The sequence below is a fragment of the Paramormyrops kingsleyae genome, chromosome 10 (assembly GCF_048594095.1).
Source record: "Paramormyrops kingsleyae isolate MSU_618 chromosome 10, PKINGS_0.4, whole genome shotgun sequence".
Lineage (NCBI taxonomy): Eukaryota > Metazoa > Chordata > Actinopteri > Osteoglossiformes > Mormyridae > Paramormyrops > Paramormyrops kingsleyae.
Window position 1 is genome coordinate 34,501,658 of NC_132806.1, and position 23,933 is coordinate 34,525,590.

The window sequence follows — 23,933 nt, forward strand, 5'->3', positions numbered from 1 at the left end:
CCCCCCTCCTGGACAAGAGCTTGACAGATGAATGTATGGCTGGACCTTTCCAGAAATAAGTTCCTACTTGATAGATCCTTGTGTGAATTTAGCTGAATAATCAGTTGGGATCAGAGGATATTTCTTACCCGTCTGTTTAAGTCCTTCGGTCGCCGTATCCCGGACTCCTCCTGAGCGGCTGATGCTGGAAGCTAGATCCCCTGCTACTGGACAGCCTCTGATGTGGGACTGCGGCTTTTCTTTCCTGACCTCCCCATGAACAGTGGTTGAGCGCAGACCTCCTCCCTTCCCTGCCAGAGATGGTCTGCTGGCCGTCTTCCTGTGGACATCTCTTCTGACCTGGAGGAGCCGGGTGGAGCTATGGCTGTAACCAGATGACCACCTTGATCCCCAGCGTCGCGTCTCATTTCAGAGTGCGCCATTGTGGGGGGGTGGGGAGGGGGCACCGGGCCTTCTGAGGGAGCTCCTGTACTACCTGAGAAGCAGAAGTTCTTTTTTATCTTATTAGTCCATTTAACTGACTATGTATAACACAAAGACAGCACTGTCAGCTTCCTGGTGCAGGGTCATAAGGGTTACTTAATATCAATTCATTTATTGTATTTGCTATGAGAAAAGAAAAATGTTTCCTGGCACAGAACGAGGATGGAACAGGTTTCCTGTCGTGATTTGCTGTGATGTCCTTGAATTTCCGGCCCATTGTAGAAATTTGCCCAGGAATCCTGCCTCTGTTTCTGACAGACAAGTGATTCGGCCTCTTGTTATCCCCCAAAGGGTAAATCATCCCTACCCACAATGCTCTTGTTATCCCCCAAAGGCCTAAATCATCCCTACCCACAATGCTCTTGTTATCCCCCTCAGGCCTAAATCATCCCTACCCACAATGCTCTTGCTATCCCCCTCAGGCCTAAATCATCCCTACCTACAATGCTCTTGTTATCCCCCTCAGGCCTAAATCGTCCCTACCCACAATGCTCTTGTTATCCCCCTCAGGCCTAAATCGTCCCTACCCACAATGCTCTTGTTATCCCCCTCAGGCCTAAATCATCCCTACCCACAATGCTCTTGTTATCCCCCTCAGGCCTAAATCATCCCTACCCACAATGCTCTTGTTATCCCCCTCAGGCCTAAATCATCCCTACCCACAATGCTCTTGTTATCCCCCTCAGGCCTAAATCATCCCTACCCACAATGCTCTTGTTATCCCCCTCAGGCCTAAATCATCCCTACCCACAATGCTCTTATTATACCTCTCAGGCCTAAATCGTCCCTACCCACAATGCTCTTGTTATCCCCTTCAGGCTTAAATCATCCCTACCCACAATGCAGTGGGGCCAGGAGTCACTGTTTCTCAAAATAAGACCATAGTGCACCATGTTCAGCTGAGATGCAGCCCCGGGGGCCATGAGTCATTGACCCCCCCCCCCATGGGGATCGTCTCTACCCAGCCAATCTGCAGGCCAGGCGGGAGGATTATCACTCTGGCATCAAATCCGGCTGCCCTGCAGACGGACGGGAATCCTCAGATGGGCAGAGCGACATTGCTTTGATTCGACCGGCACGCTGCGTTTCCTGTACGTGGGTCACCGCGTCCTTCAGGAATGAAGGAAACATGGCAGATAAACAGAAGTGGGGAATTTGGCCTCTTTCTGAAAGCAGGGCCCTTTGCCTTTTAATAGGTAAAGTGCACCAGCGTTCCTCGGGATATATACGGATTTCCATTTGAACATGGGGAAAAAAGATTTGGTTCAATAGAATGAGTGCAGCTCTCTGTCTTCCCATGCCTTTTTAATTCCCATTTATGTTACCGCTATCGAGACAGAGAGGTTCACAGCCCAATCTCTGTCTGTATCCATCAACGTGATTGACAGCTTAAGCAGAGCTTTCCGGAATGGCATGCCATCCCCACAGTGAATAGGCTTTCTGGAACATCATGAGATGTTTGCACGGCGTGTGTAGTGTTTACCTGATGCTGACATCATGCACGTGTGTCTGGGAGACTATCAGGTCAGGATCAGGAACGTGGAGAGATATCGTCATACTTAGAGCATCGCCACCAGAACCACACTTTCCTTAATCTGTTTTTTATGTCTGAAAACTCCAGTAAGGTCATGACCCCAGGGGGATCACACAGGGGTCACGCCCTTGGCTGCAACCTTCAGAAAGCAGACCTGAAAACATCCGGTGGAAAAAGGAGAGGCTTGTCAGAGAGGGAGTCGCTTCCCCTGGCAGCGCCACATTTGTACTGAGCATCTCTCCCCGGGGGCCTGTCCCGATCTGCATGGGGTATTGTTCCACACTCGGAAACGGACTGGGGCCACATTGTTTAACCAGCCACAGAGAATGTGTCTGGCCATCAAAACAGCCATGATTGGAGGTTGAGGGAAAGGGGCGGGGCTTTACTGTAGACCTATCCTGATTAGCAAAAAACAAACATTGGGTTATAACATTTGACATTTAGTCCTGAAAATATTAACCTTTCCGTCATTTCCCTGATAGGTTTGGGCAGTGGTAAATTTATGGTAATCTGGGGGTAAGGGCTGATAAATTGGGGGTGTATTTGTCTTGGTTTTCTGAAATGAGGCAGGCAAGGCAAGACTGGGAACAGGAACACAGGACGTAGGGGGTGTGTATCTATACCATGAACACAAAGAACACGCTTCTGTTTTTGGCAAGAGTGGTCTTGCTAACTTGAATCTCAAGAACATACTTAGGGTGTAATAAATCATGGGATTGTTGTTGTTGGCGAGGATGCAACAGATGTATCCTTGATATTCCGAGCTGGGGAAGAACGACACCTGGAAATTTTTACAGTCCTCTGTTCTTAAGTACAGGAACTGTCCTTCAGCAATGGAAGCTGGGGTCAAACAGGTACACGAGAGCACACCTAGGGATTAGGCAGAATATGGTTGCTCACTCAGGGAATGAGATTTAACAAAATGCAATCATTTAAATGTAAAAAAACATTTACCCATTTTACAGATGAAAAAATGCGAACAAAGTTGCTATGGCTGAAGGTAGAAAGCTCCGGCTGCACGTGGGACTGGTGCTGAGGTCACTGGGGGAAACAAACTGGCTGATTCACATTGTGAGATGAGGGACAAAGGGACAGGTGGAACAAAGTGGCTAAACCCAGTCACCTGACTCTCGCTCACGAGATGGCATGAGGCCAAGCCTCCCCCACCCCCACCTGTAAAGCCCCCAAGCTAGCTGAGTGCTGTGAGGTGGCCACCTGCCTAAGTAACACTCGTAAAGGAGATGTAAGAATATGAGCCAGTTTTGAGATGAACAACCCATAAAAAAATAAGTGTGTTATTTGTGTGGCTTAAACACTGCAAAAAGACTTTACGTAACTGCTGGCACACATTTGTTAGATTTAAGCTAAAAGGATGGGTTTTGCTGCCAATTTTTAAATTCAACATAAAATGCCTTCTTTGGCAGTGACAAAAATGGCAGGCGGTAAGAGGAGGCTGAGCTATTGAATCAGAGTGCACTAGTATGTAAACACCAAGAGCACGGTCACAAGGACACCTGTGGGGGGAGCCAGAGGAGGAAAAAGGGTCAGCACCTCCCTAAGATTGCCCCCCCTCCAAGGAGAGGCATATACTAGCAGCCAGGAGACAAATGTCGAGTGGGAGGGGCAATGTTGAATAGTAGGAGCAATGTCGAATAGGAGGGGCAGTCTCAAGTAGGAGGGGCGATGTTGAGTAGGAAGGGCAATGTCGAGTCCGAGGGGCAATAATAACCCTAATAATCGCCTCCTACCCCTCATGATAAACCCCTTCTACTTGACGTTGCCCCTTCTACTTGACATTGCCCCTCCAACCGGTCATTGCCCCTCCTACTCGACACTCGGCTCCCAGCTGCAGTGATATATTCTTGCCTCCAAGGGGCCGGCCAGATTCAATTCTGTAGTCCTTCAATGTGCAGTCTGTCATGTGCCTTTATCGGGTTGTAACCAGTTCACTGGCCACCAAAAATCAGCCTTTGACCTCTTCCAAAGCCCAGCAAGTCTTTCACAGACCATTCAGCAAATAAACCGAGCTGCCTTCACCCAGGGGCCACTAGGGGGCCTAGTGTTTAGGGAACTCAGTTCTGAAGCTGGCTGGCTGGAGGCCCAGTGGGGTCCTTGACATTGAGTGGATTACTTAACCCCAAGGCAAGGAGTGTTTTGAGTAGAACCATGAACCGAATGGCTGAGAAATGATTTAATATAGATGTTGGAGGTTCACTCATGTGCATTTTACAGGTCTGTGAGATCCACACCCCCAATGGTAAGGAAATACTAGCAACACATGCCTGGCATGCGCCATGGGCCAAAAGCCATTTCTATTACGCAAAATGGAACAGGGAAGGTGTCCAGATTGCCTTCATGACTTAGAATGCCGCTGACACTTCTAACTAATAGCTTTTATAGTTATAAATCAATTTCTACTATTAAAATGCATGTTCTTTGAATAGATGGTCATTAATTTTTCATAGTCTTGGTTAGATGCCTGCTCTGTTAGCTTTATAATTATGCTGGAAGATTAATCCCAAGAGCGTCCGCCTTGAGGAATGGTATTTATGTGTGGGGGAGGGGGGTCTTCTTCAGTGTCCTGTCACATGCACCAGGGGTTAGAGTACAAATGCTGCTATACTTATAGACTTACCCAACACACGCTGGACCGCTGGTTGAGAGCCAAGATCTTTGGCCATGAACATTTCATACGCTCTGGTCGCAGTGCCACTGCAGCCTCACCCCTGACCCCATTCTCTGTGTGGAAATATACACACATTATATTACTTTGACTATTCTCTCTCTCTCTCCCTCTGTGTATATATACACACACACACACACTCACACACATTGGGGTGGAACGATCTAGAACAACGTTCCAGCACCTTTGGTTAATAAATCTGATTTTTCAATTTCATAAATAATAATGTCAAGCGAGTTTATTTTTCAGGCTCTCTAGCCCTGGTGTTTCCTTCCAGCTGATGCCATCGAGATGCTCAACGAATCAGAAAGTAAAGTCACCCACAGCTCTGTCACCATACTCAGCACACCTCCCGTTCCTTCTCATCCTCTTCATGCATGCAGGTAAACTCATGGTCATTGTAGCAGCTAGCTGTAGAAGGGGAATAAGTGAATAATTAGTTAGATTTTTCCTGAAGGTAGGTATTTTAAAATGAGCTCAACAAATACCAGCTACCGGAATGACATTAGGTCTCACTTAGACGTGGAGCTGGCATGGAAGTGAGGGCTGTATGGAGGGGGGGGGGGGGGGGATTTTAGCTCCACCACTGATCCCGCTGCTCGTATGACCCTAACCTCCACACTGGTGTGTTTTCATTTTAAAGTGCAGGCATTAGCCTCCATTTTCACTTTTCCTGCACACTACCCCAGCCCCAAAACTGGAGGCTTTTGTAAATGCTCTCGCAGCCATGTTCTTCTGAAAATTCAGTTTGCTGCAGTGTGGATGAGTGACATTGGAGACTTTTGGAAACGCAGACTTAGCTGGTCCCTAGTCGTCACGTGGGCACCTCGATTTCATGCCACTTGTTTCACCTTCTCCTTGTCTGATTGGTCATTTTAGCAACAATAAGAATTCCTGTATGTCGTTTCAACTTTGTATTCCGGTGTTATTTCTGAAAATTAAAATCTGAGATCTCGGTAAGCATCAGGGCCAGCCCTTCTGCCATTCGTCCAGCACGTGTCGCCGACCATCCCATTTGTTTTCTGTTTCCCTTCCTCTAGTTCCCTTGTCAGGCCCTATGTTTTCCCTGCACCCCAACCATGTCAAATTTTATCAATCTATATTGAGATGCCCGAGGTTCATTATGTGCTTGTGTTTATCTATTTCTCTATTGCTTCTTGTGTTCGTTCCTTTGTTCTCAGTTATCCCCTCTTGTTTCTAGTTTTGTAATTCATTCTGTTTTGTCTAAGTTCCCAGTATCTTTTAGCGTGAGCCACTTGTGTAAACTACCCCCAGCTGCTTCCCGTCTGGCCCCCATTACCTGTATACATGTGTGAGCCCTTGCCCTCCTCTGTTGGCTTGTGTTTGCTGCACTGTTGCCCTGTTTGAGATTGTGTGTTTCCTCTGTGTGTCCTCCTGTTTGGTTTAGCTTAGCTTAGGTTAGGTTTAGGTTTAGGTTTAGGTTAGGTTACGTTAGGTTAGCAAACAGCCGCCCTCCCTGTATATAGATCCCTCATGGTCTCTTTTTGTTTGCGTTCAGCTTGAATAAAGTGTGTGTGAACTGCTAGTGGATGATCTTTCCTAATGCACTGTCCTTACAGTTAGTACGCACATCTTTCAAGGTACACTATATGGACAAATGTATTGGGACGCTTAGCCATTATAGCCACAGGAATTTGTATGACATCCCATTCTAAATCCATAGATATCAATATGGAGTTGGTCCCCCCATTGCAGCTACATCATGGCCAAAAATATTGGCACCCCTGCATTTACTGTATGTCAGATAACGCACCATTTCTCCCAGAAAATTGTTGCAATTACAAATGCTTTGATATTGCCATATTTATTTCTCTTGTTGGTACTGGAAGCACACTAAAAAGCAGAAGAAAAAACAAACCAGCCAAAACAAATCTGAGACATTCCACACAAAATGTCAAAAATGGCCTGGACAAAATTATTGCCACCTTACCAGAATTTCTGATTATTCTGAGAGAAGTGGTGCGTTTTCTGACATAAATGCAGGGGGGGGGGGGCAATATTTTTGGCCATGACTCTAGAACAGCTGCCACTCTTCAAGGAAGGTGTTCCACAAGATTTTGGAGTGAGTTTATGGGAATTTTTGCCCATTCATCCAGAAGAGGATCTGTGAGGTTAGGCACTGATGTTGGATGTGAAGACCTGGTTTTTGGTCCCCACAATGTAATTTAAACATAATCCACATGCACTCACATATAATATTACACCAGTTAAACTTGTTTAAAAATTAACATGCCAGTGTCGTTATATTTATGGCTATATTGTGTGTTCAACATTTTTGTGGCATGTACCATCAATCAATTTGGGGTACAACGAATAGTGTACTATACGTCATATTACTACGGTAGTATATCTAATTTGGCGTTTGAATTCCTCAGTTTCACCAGGGAACGATGTGCTGGCGCCTCACACTGTTACATGCTTACGTGCGAGATGTTTGAAGCTTGTAACATTTTGTTCTGTTTAGTCTCAGATCCTCAAAGCAGCTGACTGCTGTGAATGCGCTTGACATTGTGAAGGCTTCTCAGGGAAGGTATGCCAGACTGATGCTGCTCCAGCCCCCCCCCCCCAAGTCAACACAAACCCCTAGCAAAGGCATGACAGATCCCTGTCTGCTGCTGATGTGATTATTCTAATTAAACACAAGTATCCCTTTAGAAAATGGACAGACATTGATATTCTACTTCAGGACTGTGTGTGAAGAATGGTAGTAAGACCTAAAATCCTTATTATTTGGTTCCTATGAAACACTTTATTTGATCTGCAATCCTCTTATCTAATAACAATATTATTTGATCTGACCTATACCAAGAAAAACTGAGATTAAAAAACCTATGATGTTTTATTACTCTTTTGTCTTTGTCTGTATCAAATATCAGCACAGTTTTTTGGTGATGATCATTTAAAATAATCCATGAAAATAGTTCCATCCTCAAGTCGCATCTGAAGCGTAATAAAAGTGGAAATGCTTGCCTTAAGTGGTGTGAATGTTCTGGGGAAGCCTGCAGCTCGCTAGCTCTCCGCTGTGGTAAGAAGCGGCTTCCTCGGTCAAACAGAAAAGCCATCGACTCGGCACTTTGAAAAGCCGGCCAGCCTGCAGCCGTCTCGGCCAGCCAGGCTGCTCATTGGCTGCTGCCAGGCTATGAGGTCATCAGTGCGTGCTATAAGAGCTCTGGGAGCGACATCCTATGCTAGTGAGCTTCATGTGTTTCAAAGTAGAGTGCAGCGCAACAGTGAGGGAGAGGGAGTGAGAGAGAGAGAGGGAGAGAGAGAGAGAGAGCGGAGACTAACGGAGACACGGATAAGTGGGTAGACAGGCTAAATTACTGAACCAAAGCCATATTTAACTTTATGGGTGAGAAGAAGACACTAAGAAGAGCCGCCTGAGGTTTTCTTCAAGGTTTTCTTCTTATTTTTCCCGCCTTTTCTTTACTTTGACATGTATATGTAAGTTTACTTAGTTCCTGCCGCTTTTGACCGACCCCGACAGCTTCCTGTTTTCTGACTTCCTATGCCAGTCTCACCATGGGAAGCACAGAGGCACTGGGACTATCAGCTGGGGCTAACAGCTCCTCCTCGGACCCTGGCGCGTTGGAGGTGGAGATGGTGTTGCTGGGCGTGGTGATGTCTCTGCTGGTCCTGGGCATCGTTTTCGGGAACGTGTTGGTCATCACCGCCGTTGCCCGCTTCCAGAGGCTGCAGACGGTCACCAACTGCTTCATTACCTCCCTGGCCTGTGCCGACCTGCTGATGGGACTAGTGGTGGTGCCCTTCGGGGCCTGTTACATCATCTTCAACACCTGGCACTTCGGAAACTTCTGGTGCCAATTCTGGACAGCCGTTGACGTGCTGTGCGTCACGGCGAGCATTGAGACACTGTGTGTGATCGCCCTGGACCGCTACCTGGCCATCACAACGCCCTTGCGGTACCAATCCCTGCTCACCAAATGCAAGGCCCGCTTTATAGTGCTGCTGGTGTGGGCTGTGGCTGGGCTTATTTCCTTCTTGCCCATCCTCAAGGAATGGTACGTCTCCGATGACATAGAGGCTAAAGCTTGCCTCGAGAAGCCCACCTGCTGCGAATTCTACACCAATCCAGCCTACGCCATCACGTCCTCCATCATCTCCTTCTACATCCCCCTAGTGGTCATGGTGTTTGTCTACAGCCGCGTCTTCCAGGAGGCCAAGAAGCAGCTGAAGAAAATAGACAGGTGTGAGGGACGCTTTCATGCCCAGAACAACAACTTGGCTCTGGAGAACCACAATGGTGAAGCGAGGAACTGGAAGAAACCTAGGTTCTGCCTGAAGGAGCACAAGGCATTGAAGACCCTGGGCATCATCATGGGCATCTTCACCCTCTGCTGGCTGCCCTTCTTCATTCTCAATATAGTGGTGGCCCTTAAGAAGTTTGACAACATTGATCTGACCTACAAGATCTTGAACTGGATAGGATATGCTAACTCAGTGTTCAATCCCCTGATTTACTGCAGGAGCCCAGAGTTCCGCTATGCCTTCCAGGAGATCCTTTGCTTGCGGAGGCCTCCTTTCCACAAACTGGGACCCCCTAACGGATACTTTTACAGTGGGCACAGCTGGCAAGTGAAAGCACAGCTGAGAAACAAGGGTAACTTGGAGGAATACGACGTGTCTGAGAACATGCTGGAGACGGGCTCTGATTCTGCAGATGCAAAAGACTCGAATGGGAACTGCGGCAAAGCCACGGTCAGCAGCATGTGAGCCCCTCGCGGAGAGAGCCCTCACTTTGCCTGTTGGCTATGGGAGTCTGCCTTCTCCTTCTGGTAAGGAGGCAGGGCTGGGAAACAGGCTTCATTGCATTTAGACCATTAACTTGACTTACATACTGTACCCAAGCTAGCCTAGTGATGTCGATCCCGATGAGTTTGGGAAACAGCAGTTTTCTACTCTGTTCATCTACCTCATTATATTTTATTTTTATAAGACCCATAATGTAAAAATTGTCCACTTGGAAGGCAGCAAACAGGTCTTGTTTTCTGTCAGCCAAAAAAATGAATATCAACGTCATACGGTTGTTACCCGAGGTCGCTTGTTTAATTACACAGTAATTTATGCGAGCTGTGCAGGAGGACTACTTCTGAGAATGGGATGTGAAACGGGATGTGAAATGGGATGTGAAATGGGATGAACCGAGGGAGGATTCAAGGAGCAATGCGGTCGAACTCCGCTTCCCGGCATCCATTTGTGAAGCGTTCCGTGTGAAGGCAGGTTTCACCGAGCACAGGGGCCGTCTGTGAGCTTCCCTGAAAAGAAGTAACTGTACACTTTGAGGGGAAGTGACAGGTGTGGACGGGAGTGTGCGCCGCTGCCAGCAATGCGACAGCAGCGAGCTGCACGTTCCCTGCAGCGCCCTGCGCGTGTGACTGGCAGCCGTGCTTAAACACCACTGCCCAAAATCGGACTAGCCGAGCACTCGGCACATGATAGTGGCAAGGCTGTCCTCGTTGTCCCCCTTTATGGCCCTTCCTGCCGAGGTCTCCAAGCAGCTGGTCGCGGCTGCAGAGCTGCGGTTCCAGTGCAGGACTCACTGCCAGAGCTGCAGTAACAACGCTAATGGAGATCATCTCCGGCTTTCTGTACACTTTCTTAAGGGAAAATTGCTTTTAATTGAAATATTCGCTAAGAGTCACTGCCATCTAGCTTCAATGTGGAAATGTGCGTGTGGTGTTTCAACTCACCGATATGGTAATAATTTCGGAAATGTAACTGTGAAGTAACACATCACATTGAAAATATATCACCTTAAAATATAAGGTCCATGCCATTTGACATTCTCTTTGTATGTCCTAAACAGCGCCTCCTCCCTATAGGCTCAAATACTTCAGTCTGTTTGGTCTCTCGCCCTCAGTGTCTGTGTTTAGGGCACTATGCTGCACAATTGCAGTTAGGGCACACAGTGGACGCCTCACGTCCAGCTCAGGCTGAAAGGGGCCATCCCAGGTCAGTGGACTCTGCTTTATGAAATCTGGGTCAGTGATGTGTTTATCTCTGCATGCGAAGTCCAATGTGCCGCGTTAAAACTGTGAACCATTACCTTTCAAAAAGAAATATATATATATATATATGTATGTATGTATGTATGTCACTGTGTCTTCGATGGTCCCTCTGTGCTTATGTCCACATAAAGTGTAAGTCTGTGAACTTATTTATTCTGTGACTTTGCATTACGTTCCTGGTTATGCTGAACGTCTAGCTCTTTCTGTCAGATACGGATATCTGTTTCGTTGTCACTCGTATTGTTCCAAGGTTCATCACACTGTGGTGAACAGCAAAAAAAAGGGAATGTTTAACCAACAAAAACGCTTTGCTCAGCTGTTACAGAAATGTCTACTGCATGCAACTTATTTATAGGTTAACTATTTACTAAATGAATGCTTCGGTGAAGTGCAGTGGCTCCTGGCTCCCGTGTTTGTGTGGCATGATCTTCTCCTTGTCTTATGAAGCACTTTGGACAAAATTTGGACAAGTGGACAAAAATAAATAAAGTGGCCTGAAGCGTCTGTTGACGCTGCCATCTGCTGGTAGTGTCACCTTCTGCGGCTTAATGTGACGTGAACTCTGAGACAATCTGCAAGATGTGGCACTTCTTCTGCCTCAAACGCTGCCTTCCCCCCCGAGGGGGCTTGGCTGGTGTAGATACGGCTCCTCTTGATTTGGGGATGCCCATGGCTGTCTTGTGGTGTTCCAGGAAGCCCCCCTCCTCCCCCACCCAGCAGCCACTGGGGCCAGCCAGGTCTCCTTCATCCTCACCCGTCGCCTTCCGAGCGTGAAGGTCAGTGTACTGACACACATGGTCTCTCTAATCAATCATTAACAGGCACATCAGTGCCGGGGACATTGGTTCGAGTGGTTGTGCCTAATGGGGATGCAGCCACGTCGACAGCAGCCCGGCAGGTTCAGGAGGGTGGGCGGCACCTGCATGCCCCAAGGGGCCCAGCCAAACAGGAAGTGACATAGGAGTGCCCAGCCGGGGGCAAAGGGCGAGGGTTCGACAGCCGCCTACCTGTACAGCATGGAGGAGGGTCTCCCTGATCCTCCAGTTCGATGTTTACGTTGTTAATTATTTACTTACGCACAAGATGTCATTTGATTGTTATTGTGTTTCGTTTATCTGGTGATGATGTAAAAAGTCAGCTGTTCAATGGTGATTCTGGTAAGTGTTGGTTAATAAATATTGTACGTCATGCATGTCATGCTGACAGTGGTGTTTCCCTTGTTTTTATGGCATTTATTTGCATGCAACTAAATATTTCTCAAATATTTACATTCTGGGGCGGTGATGGGGGGGGGGGGGGTGCCAAACAAACAGGCAGGGCAGAGTCTGAAAGGCAAACCCAACGAGAGACTCATCTGAGTATGAGTGGCTTACACTAGACACTCCACTGAACAAAAGACCAGGTTTAAACTACACTTAGGGTGCTTAAGTTACAGTTAAGCTTAAGGCAAACTAACACCTCTGGATTCCAGTTAGACAACTGGCAACATTTAGGCCAAAAAGCCACATTCCAACTATGGTGCATCCCAGCCAGGTGTTGATTGGGAGGCTGCAGCTACAATGGGGAAATGAAAGATCTTCTCTGCTGGAGTCAGAAAGAGAAACCCAGGGCTGACATCTCTCACACATCTGGTGTGACACTCACGCTTTCAGACTCGCACGCTCACGCAAGAAACCTAAATTAGTTATATCAAAAGTGATGGAATAGTTTGCAAACCCTACAGACTATTTACATGGTCGAAAAACTGTTACATACATATAAATGCATGTGCACGCGTGTGCAGACTTGTCTCGAACAGAAAATCTCACTCCAGCCAGCTGACCAAAGTTGGCAGCCCTGAGAACAGAGAGCTGGACAGAGTCTAATCAGAAGAGTCATTGAAAAGTCCACTGTGAGGATATTCACAAAGACAAACAGTAGATGCTCACAGATGCTCTGCCGTTTCCCTGGGTATGTCTGAGTGCAATTATCAGCACCTGGTTACCCAAATGCACATGATTCACCACAGAAACCGGCTGGTCCGTTAATAACACACTGCAGAAATTCAAATGGCTCGCTGCGATAAATTTGCTTCTCCGCTTACATGTTTCCCTCACTAGTCCTCAAAGGCCTGGATGTTAATGATTAACCACCAAAATAGGCCTGACTGCCCAGCACTTGTCATGTCTGCTTTTGAGCAGGTGACGGAAATCGGGGGGGTCCATGTCATATGAAGAAGCCATTTCTAAACAGTATTTGAAAGAATACTGTAAATAAAAATTCCACGGTTTGCATACTTGCCAATCAGATGATGGATGGGGACATGTGACTGCAGTGACCAGCAGTCTGACTGGCTGTGCAGAGAGATTGTGGGAAGCATGTGACTGCAGTGACCAGCAGTCTGACTAGCTGTGCGGACATATTGTGGGGACCTCGAGGGACTCCTGAAGATGCCCTGTACAGAAGTGAAACATGGCTTAGGTTACACAGGGAGACACCCAGGAGCTTCTAGAAGAGACTCATCAAGAGATTATTCCCGTGCCATTTAAATGCCTCTAGCTGGATCAAATCATTAAAGTGACATTTACACACCTAACCGAGCCGTTCATCTTAATTGGCCCACAGGAATAATTATCCTAATTACAAAGATACTTGCTCTGCGCCATTACAATTTACGACCTAATTACTTTGGCTCTTCTGCTACTGATACTGTTTCTCCTTCTAAATTTCTTCCTTCTAGTAATAAACTTTAATAGACGGCAGTTTGATTTCATCACTCGGAATCTCATTCACTATGACCCTAAAAATGTAAATAGGTGTTAAACAAATACCAACTTCAACAGTAAATTGCAACGTATAACTACAAATAACTTCTCTGAATGATACACTATCATGTATTTTCCGCTGTAAATATACAAGACAGCATTGAAAAATGTTAGGGTTAAAATGTTTTCTGTCCTACTTTCACATCCGTTGCATTGCATTTCTCTGAATACCACAGTATAGTTGAACATTACAGCCTGGCTTTGCAAGGTGCCCGCGGCGTGTGTGTGACTGAGTGCCCTGCGATGCGTTGGCATCCCATCCCTGATGTCCTCCTAGCTTGTGCCCTATGGCCTTGAATTGGCTCCAGCTCACTGTGACCCATGTTATGGAAGATGGGCGGATGCCTTCAGTCTATCAAAATAATATTAAGTCCATTTTTAGCCAGTGTTTGTGTCAGTGCATTGCTCACCGCTTATGTTGCCTCTCACCTTCACTAAGAATTCCTCCTGCTATTGCCAGAGGCTATTTTTTATAGAGACTTACTTTCAGTGACTGTTCAGACTAATTTTTCAAAGAGGAAACCGCTTACATGAGCACCATGTTCTCCACTAAATAGGCCCTGGAGAGCAGAGGGTCAAAGGTCAGTGAGCCCCTTCTGGCGACCTCTGGCCTACGACATTTCCCCTGGGTCCTGCATAAACCACAGCTGCGGTCCAAATTGCATGTTCTGTACAATCTGAGAGACATATTTTTTTCCAATCTGTGCACGGACCCTAAAAAATTATTTAGATAAACCTAAGGTTAAAACAGCAAAACCTCAAAGCATGGCATCAATATGCAAGTCCAAGACAAATATACCAAACCTCTCTCAAGCGGTTGCCCATGGTTACGGTTCCCTTTTCCCATGTTTTAATTATGTTTATATGCCAGTTATTTGTCTGTGAATCATTTTCCAAGTAAATACACGCACTTGCAGTCATACAGAGTATATCTGGGGTACAATTAGCTGGAATTGTGCTCTGAACTTAATGGACACACATCACTGCAGACATCCAAGGAGCACAATCCAGTGAAGTTACAGCTGGATGCTGGGGCCAGTTACTGGCAAGACCAAGACTGGGACAAACATAAAACCGACAGAGATACACCAGCTCATTTCACATCTAAGAACAAACTGGTTACTCAGAGCCAGCCCTCAGTGTCTTGCACCCTAGGCAAGACTCTCCCACCCACCCCTCCCCAGGGCAGCAGAAAATAAATTTTGTCAATTAATTTATGTTACAGTAAAAACATTTCAGTAGCACAGGGTATCTGGTGGCTGAGTAGCTGGCATATGTTTCACAAGAAAAGCAGTGAAGTACTAAAACTAGTATAAAAAACTGTAATGTTTCAGAATCCAGCTGGAGGTATTTCTGCTGATATTTCTCCACTGGCTCTTTGACGCCCCCCAATCAAACTGCTCTTAAAACCCAAACATGGATGCCATGAGAAATTTGGATGTTTGCCTGCAGTTGCCCTGCACTGGTAGCCTTTGAGGTCTATTTTTTGCAGCCCATCACTTTACGGATGAATACAGGGTGCAAATGTGACTATGTGAACAAGCAGGCACCGATAGGCACCCCCCCCCCCCCCCCCCCCATGACCGCAGCCCATCCATGAGTGAAACAAGGTGCTAATCCTCAGCCATGACTCCCTCCTCTTCAGCCCCCCGTAAAAAGTATAAGCCTCCCCCTGCCCCAGTTAACCTCATTCTGGGGACCACTCTGTACAAAGTACTGGTTCAAAAGAAAGATTCATTCAAGAGTCGGACATGACTGCTGCCCTCAAAATGCAGAATTATACATGAACCATCACCTTGCACAAACAGCTGCCTTTCATCCTCAGTCTTCTCTCAATCAGAAAAATGTGCCTCATTTCACACGTGGTGACACCTTGTTTGCCCTGAACGCTCTGTGCAATTAGAACATTTGTGACTGCTAATGCTCTTCAAAAGAGAAAAAAATATGTCACTGTACATGAGCGGTAAGTTGTGGCTGTGTTTAAAGCGAGAAAAGGTCGGTCTTGCGCTTCCTGTCGGGGACGACGGGCGGTCTGCGAAGGCTCAACCTTCTGCACCCATGAAGTCGCCAGCTGTCACCACACCTCCCAGATCCTTCTCGTTCATGCCCCTTAAACTCCTCGGGCTTCTCCCTGCACCATATTAATAAACATTTATCTCCAGAAACAGGAAGCCTGAACATTCTGAAGTAATTGATCTGTTTATCTCTAATTGGAAGCTTATTTATAAGTTTGGTAACTACTGCTGGTCTGGTGCTCCACCTCAAATACTGCACACTGCCATGCACTTACTATTCAATATGAGTCCTGCATAACCCTGTGAGAAGAACGTTCTGAGTGAAATGTGAGTCTTTTCCCAGAAGCAGGTGTTGATGTTTTGTTATAATCCTGCTTATGCTTGCACTTGTGCAGCACTGTGGTTCGTTTTGGGCTTCGTAATCAGACAAACCGGCGAAGCAGATTCATCAAAGACAGGATCAGAATGAAAGCAGCTTTGTAGACCAGAAGGCACCTTGTGCTGCGCAATCACTGAGTTTTTGACAACATCAAATGTTTTGATTAGACGAGACGAAGAGGGTGGCACAGCTTTCTGAGCGAAGGGGATGTTCCCAGCAAACCACATCTTGTGCCACATCAGTCCCTTTACAGCTAAAAATGAGACCAGGCCAGATGTCTTTAATAATGTAACACTCCTTGGAGAGATTCTGTGGAAGATTATCGCCGTGTGGTGAGTGTGGCAACATGCTGCATCAGCGCATGCTCCCCAAACTGTCCTGACCTGATTTAATGCCCCCCCACCTCACCACAAATGAGAAGTAGTGCTTAAACAGTATAAAACTACAACTTTCCCTTCTGTTGATAAAAGGCGCAGCCATCTTTGATTCTGAACTCAGGATCCTCTGTGCTGCTCCGAGATATCGCAATCCGAGTTTTTAAGCCGGAAGTGGCGGCATGAGCGCTCCGGGAAAGGCACCAGAATGGGCTTTACAGATGTGTGCCAGGGGCTTTAATAGCCATGCACACGGTGCCCACTATGTAAATGCCATGCACACGGTGCCCACGGTGCCCACTATGTAAATGCCATGCACACGGTGCCCACGGTGCCGACTATGTCAATGCCATGCACGCGGTGCCCACGGTGCCCACTATGTAAATGCCACAGTGAGCACCTGCATGCTCACTCAGCAGTATCTTAAAAACCTTAAACACAAATAAGCCTGAATGGAGCTTGTAATTTTTTTTTTTTCAGCTCAAGTGATCAACTATTGGCTCTTATGACCATTCATTAAAATGTCTGAAAAAACTAAACTTTCTCCTTGTGTATCCAGATGCAGATTACATAAGCATTTTATGAAGTCAGATTACAAAATACAGACACAGTCTTTTTTGGATCGGTGGCCACGGCCCTCCCCGATGATGATGTGGCCCATGAAGTCTGTCTAATGTTCTAGGAGGGAACATTCCTGTGGGTTCAGCCTCAACCATGCCTGGCCGATCACCATAAACACCATTTTTTCATAATCAGCAGCAGGGAATAGTACATGGTCAAGGTATATACAGGTATGACACCCTGGGTCCAGGGCATGTGGCCAGGATGCTCTCCATTAGCATCCCGATGGAGGGGGGGCGGTACACAGGCCAAACTGCATACCCTGGAAGTGCCATAGCACATTCTGTCATCGGTAACTAACACAAAAACACCAAGAACCATCCTTCTTGGTGATGACATATTAACTACGCACAACAATTTTCACTATTTACACTTGGCATCAGCCCAGTATGCCACCATCCTGCACAAGTTAGCCTTGTGTTTCTCCAGAGAAATAAAAGGAACTTTATGAAATGAAATTTTCCTTTGGTTTGTCTGTTTAGCTGGGTAATTTACACACACAGTCATCGGCACAACAAAACAGATCCAAATATAAATCAAATCCAATACTTTCCACATCTCACACAAACTCTATGAGTGTAACAATAGATTTTATGCCGACATCATTTGACATCATTAATTAGAAGCCAATGACCGTCACTTTCACCTGTTTCCAGTTACCGGGAGGCTATTTTAATGCCTTTGCCTTGCAGTAATGGCTACAAGAGAAACAAATGGTCACCCGCTAAATGCACTATCCTTTGAAAACGGCTTTAAAAAGGACACCCATTGGTGCCAGAAACGTCATTATGCACCAAATAAAGCAAAGTCATTTTGAGTGAATCGTGTTCTTTCTTCCTGCCTTTTCACCTACAGTATTTTTAACTGGTTCAGATATACAGACATTCATCATTTAGCTTATGTCTACTCAGTGATTATGATAAAAGAAATAATGTATGTTATACAAAAGGCTAATTCAAGGACTCTTTGAGGAGGTTCATTATTGAATTTGTTGAGGTTCAGACATACGCATGGAAAAATGTTCATGATTATGAATAATTGTCTTTTGATAAGATGGCTCTGTTCTCACAAGCTTCTGCTCCCAAGTTCTTGCCTTTCTGAGATATCCCTAAACGTGAAGCATACGACCCTTTCAGTCAGTCGCTCTTTGTTTCTTGCTCCTTCCCACACATTCACTTGGTATTTATCACACAACCTTTAACTTGGAGATATTTCCTGAATGAGAAGCAAAATATATTTAGACCTATTTAAATTGAGATAAAGGTGCCAGAGGCTAATGATATGATCTATGATGTATAATTAAAGGCTGGTGAGGCTGCTTGCAAGCAGATGGTGTCAATAAGTGCAAAAAATGGACAACTGGAGAATCAAAGGGCATTTCCATATAGTCACACGATGTCTAAACTCAGAGAACATGACTTTTTAATTGCCTGTGTTCATATCAGTCAGGGGGTCAGAGGGGTATGGATACCCCAGCAGATTCAAGAGGGCCAGCAATTTTTAGGGCCCACAAGATGGTGCCCCCCCCATCAGCAAAATGAATTAGGAGGGACCCTTCCCCCAAACCCTTGCTCAGCAAAGTGAATTAGGAGGGACCCTTTCCCCAATCCCCTGCTTAGCAAAATGAATTGGGAGGGACCCTTCACCCAATCCCCTGCTCAGCAAAATGAATTGGGAGGGACCCTTCCCCCAATCCCCTGCTCAGCAAAATGAATTGGGAGGGACCCTTCCCCCAAACCCTTGCTCAGAAAAGTGAATTAGGAGGGACCCTTCCCCCAAACCCTTGCTCAGCAAAGTGAATTAGGAGGGACCCTTTCCCCAATCCCCTGCTTAGCAAAATGAATTGGGAGGGACCCTTCACCCAATCCCCTGCTCAGCAAAATGAATTGGGAGGGACCCTTCCCCCAATCCCCTGCTCAGCAAAATGAATTGGGAGGGACCCTTCCCCCAAACCCTTGCTCAGAAAAGTGAATTAGGAGGGACCCTTCCCCCAATCCCCTGCTCAGCAAAGTGAATTGGAAGGGACCCTTCCCCCAATCTCCTGCTCAGCCAAATGAATTGGGAGGGACCCTTCCCCCAATCCCCTGCTCAGCAAAATGAATTGGAAGGGACCCTTCCCCCAAACCTTTGCTTGGCAAATTCTACCATGGCACCTTTATTTCTCCATATGCAAAGTACCAACCCAGCAGGTTCCAGGAGTCTGTGGTAAGGAGCCTTGCACAGACAAACAGTCCACTAATGGAATTTTAAGAGATTGGTATATTAGGTTACACTGGGATTGTTGGGCTTATTGACATTAGGTTAGTGAGCCTTTCTGACCATTCAGTAGAGCTTGTCACACATGCAGCCACACCCTTTGGCTTTCATTAAGGGTGTGGTAAGGTTTCTGAAGGAGGACTTGGTTCTGCTACCTCAGCTGAATGCTTACTGTCATGTCTGTCAGCCCGAAGGTGAGGGGGCATAAAAGCAGATACTGAACATCTCGCTGCAGGGGCAGCCATTCCCTCAAACTCCATGCTAGAAATCAGTGATTTAACCTTTAAATGGGAACATGACTTAATGATTTTTTTAAACTACAGAGGACTAAAAACAAATTTGTCTTATTTTAGCAAGTCCGAATGATGATGACCACATATATTTTACAAAAGGAATCATTTGAGTCCACTGGAGTAAAATTCTGACAGAGTGGATAATATACACTCACTGGCCACTTTATTAGGTTCACCTTGCTAGTACCAGGTTGGACCAGCTTTTGCCTTCCGAACTGTTAGAATTCTCCACGGAATAGATTCAGCAAGGTGTTTGAAACTTTCCTCAGCTACTTGGGTCCATATGGACATGACAGCATCACACAGTCACTGCAGATCTGTCGGCTGCACCTTCATGTGGTGAGTCTCCAGTTGCACCAAATCTCTGGTCTCTGTGGAGACCATTTGAATACAGGGAACTCATTGTCATGTTCAGTCTGAGATACTCTTCCAGCATTATCCTGCTGGAAGTAGCCATTAGAAGCTGGGTACACTGTGGTCATAAAGGGATGGACATGGTCACGTCCTCAGGTACAATCCTGTAGGTTGTGGCATTTAAACAATGCTCACTTTTAAGTAAGGGGCGCAAAGTGTGGCAAGAAAATACCCCAGACAGCATTACACCACCCTCAGCAGCCTGAGTTGCTGACACAAAGCAAGATTGATCCATGCTTTGATGTTGTTTATGTCAATTCTGACCCTGTCATCTGAATGTCACAGTAAAAATTGACTCATATGATCAGGCAACATTTTTCCAGTCTTCCATTGTCAAGATTTATAGACTCGGATGCCTGCTGACAGGCAGCCAGTGTGGTCTTCTGCTGCTGTAGCCCATCTGCTTCAAGGTTCGACGTGTTGTGTGTGCAGATGTTCTTCTACATACCTTGGTTGTACTGAGTGGTTATTTGAGTTACTGTTGCCTTACTATCAGCTTTAACCAGTCTGGCACTCACAACCACGCCACGTTCAAAGTCACTTAAAACACCTTTCTACGCCATTATGGTGATTGATGTGAACATTAACTGAAGCTCCTGAGCACAATCTGCATTGACCTAAATCTGCATGATCTTATACATAGTGTTGCTGGTGTGTGATTGACTGATTAGATATTTGCTTCAACAAGCAGTTGAATAGATGTACCTAATAAAATGGCCTGTGAGTGTATAAATAAAGGCACTTCTTCTTGTGACTGTGATAAGGTTATGAATAAGGAATCAAAGAAAAAAACAATCCCTGATTCTGCTATCCTGGTTAGTCTACATGCTTGCAGAACACAGTTCCCAAATCATTGCAAATATAAAAACATCTTCAGGGCATGTTGAAGGAGGACAGATGCCTTGTTTCATGGTGGGCTGATATAACGAAATAACCCTTAACAATACTGAATTAATTTGCATATAGAAAACGTGTTTTAGTTAACAGACCCAGGTGTATCGCACACCGTGTGGTAACCATGTGGTTGGCTATCCTGAACGTCTGTTATTCAAAATACCGAGAAATGAAGTTACGTGAATGTAGAACATGCGGAGGTTAGGCATAGCAGGTCTGCAAGAATGAGAAGGGGCTGTTTTTTTGCCCAGTAGAACATTCCTTTCGAAGGAATATCCTGTAATTATTTTTTTACTTTCATCTTAACATTGTGGCCGTCCCTACTGATACCACTCAAATGCTATAATTTGAAATTCACAGTTTTCTATATAAAATTGTATAACATTCACTCTGCGGTCACACATCTTTAATTTGCTGTGTTCAAACAGGAATGAAATGTTGAGGATCGGTTCTCTGAAATGGAAAATCAGCACAGTGCTGTAACCCATATGGGTTTAAACTGTGGGACCAGATGCTAATTGCCTTCATTTAATGTAGGTCTGGTCTAGCCATAACATGCCATCTGTTTTATATTCTGGTGTTTGAGCTTTCAAATAAATAGAACTATGAGAGAAAATAAGATGGAGAATGATGTGTTTGGTATTAATCATTGTACTGGTCAGGGAATGTACGGAAGGTGAACTGGGCGAGATAATGGTCGTCCCAGACTTGATGTGCTTTGATTACATGTCTGCTTCATCTGCAAGAAGTGGGTCATGATAGGCCCGTCATGATAGGCCCGTCATGATAGGCCCCTCATGATAGGCCCGTCATGATAGGCCCGTCATAATAGGCCCGTCATGATAGGCCCGTCATGATAGCTACTTTTGTTGGACGATATATTGTTCCAGAAATGATTGGGGTAAATGGTACTGCTGCCATCTTAAAACCATTTTATGTCACTGATACAATGATAATATGATAGCATAATAATACAAGTACACGCAGATGACATTCAGCACAGAACCGTCCCCAACCCGCGCTGACGACAGCATCGTATTTAGCTCTCTGCTCTAATCACTCTCTGTCTCTTTCACCAACAGGGTTGGGTATCATTTATATTGTATCGATTCAAATTTGATTCCGATTTTGCTCATTGAATCTGCTTCTTATTGATTCTTGGATCTTAATTATGATACGGTAACAAAACTGTCAAAACCTTTTAATAATAAAAAACTGCATTTAGTCTCTTTAAAGAGTTCCGCTTTTACAACAAAGGTTATTTGAAGCAGTTATGTCATTTCTATATTTTGTTAAAACAGAAACAGGGTGTTTCAAGATAAATGGCCTTAACAGCCACACCCTGAAGGTCGGATGTCAGTTTCCACTGATGTCAGTTATGCTTCACATTTAGGTTTAATCAGCCTAAACTGGATGGTATGCAAGTCCAGTTTTAATAATCGGTAAACGTTACATTAGTCGGGTTTTATTCATTGGGTTAGGACTTCCTCTGCCGCCCCCTGGAGGACGGGCTGCCCCTTCGGGTCTGGTTAGGGTTAGGGCTTCCTCTGCCGCCCCCTGGAGGACGGGCTCCCCCTTCGGGTCTGGTTAGGGTTAGGGCTTCCTCTGCCGCCCCCTGGAGGACGGGCTCCCCCTTCAGGTCTGGTTAGGGTTAGGGCTTCCTCTGCCGCCCCCTGCAGGACGGGCTCCCCCTTCGGGTCTGGTTAGGGTTAGGGCTTCCTCTGCCGCCCCCTGCAGGACAGGCTCCCCCTTCGGGTCTGGTTAGGGTTAGGGCTTCCTCTGCCGCCCCCTGCAGGACGGGCTCCCCCTTCGGGTCTGGTTAGGGTTAGGGCTTCCTCTGCCGCCCCCTGCAGGACGGGCTCCCCCTTCGGGTCTGCTTAGGGTTAGGGCTTCCTCTGCTGCCCCCTGGAGGACGGGCTCCCCCTTTGGGTCTGCTTAGGGTTAGGGCTTCCTCTGCTGCCCCCTGGAGGACGGGCTCCCCCTTTGGGTCTGCTTAGGGTTAGGGCTTCCTCTGCTGCCCCCTGGAGGACGGGCTCCCCCTTTGGGTCTGGTTCCTCCCTAGGTTTCTTCTTTCTAGGGAGTTTTTCCTTGCCGCTGTCACCTTTGAATTGCTCACTTTGTTTGTAGATCACAAGGCTCATCATCATGGATGTATTTGTAATAAATGCTGACAAAAACGTTATAGTTAGACAAAATATAAATAAATGCTGCTAAGTATTTCTGTGATAAACAGTCAGTACGGAATATAACTAAAGGTACAATTTTAACAAAAAAATCCAGCATAATTAACACAAAATGACAACCACAAATCCATGTTTGGGAGCCTGGATTCCAGTTGTTTCTGTAGATTGTCACAATCTATTTGATTCTTTTCTTTAGTCTGTAAGAAGAATAAAGAAGCCCCAGTTACATTGTTTCGTACAATCAGTCTCGCAGCAGCTCTTTCCCATTATAGATGTGTTTTTGCAGCATTCAAGCTGAATGCTAGCACTGCTGCTCAGTGGGTGTGACCGTAGCGACTGTGTCACTGGCCACTGCATCGTCACGTGCAGACGCTCTCCTCAGTGCCTGCTCTGACTTCCGCTGAGCCGAAACCGCAGCATTGTCCAAATCGCGTCAGCTTCTCACCCACTCTGCTGTTTTCACAAACCATGCAGTCTGCCAGCCTTTCTCCACAACAGCCCTCCAGAATCTTTAAGAAACTCTGAACACGACTGCAGTGTTACTGTCCAAGTGCACGGAGTAAGTGACATGTACGAACAAAGCAGCTATTTAAATACAGGAAGGGATAGAGCAGTTTTGCATTTGACAACCAATAGATTTATGACAAGAAGACGGAAATACAAAGAAGTTACAGAAAACTGGGTTTGATATGGTCTCTTCTTACAAAACCTGCACATACACATGCTCGCATACAACACATGCCCGCACCCCCCACATACTGAGAGCCTGCACATCCCCATACCCCCCACATACTGAGAGCCTGCACATCCCCATACCCCCCACATACTGAGAGGCTGCACATCCCCATACCCCCCACATACTGAGAGCCTGCACATTCCCATACCCCCCACATACTGAGAGCCTGCACATCCCCATTCCCACACATACTGAGAGCCTGCACATCCCCATA

The 23,933-nt window shown here is 46.1% G+C and overlaps 1 protein-coding gene across 1 annotated transcript; it reads left to right on the top strand.

The window, feature by feature from the left end:
* Positions 1–7,903: 7,903 nt before the first annotated feature.
* Positions 7,904–11,942, top strand: adrb2a (adrenoceptor beta 2, surface a). The gene has a single exon (XM_023821280.2). The coding sequence runs from the start codon at positions 8,244–8,246 to the stop codon at positions 9,453–9,455; it is 1,212 nt and encodes a 403-aa protein (XP_023677048.2). The 5' UTR covers positions 7,904–8,243; the 3' UTR covers positions 9,456–11,942.
* Positions 11,943–23,933: the final 11,991 nt, after the last annotated feature.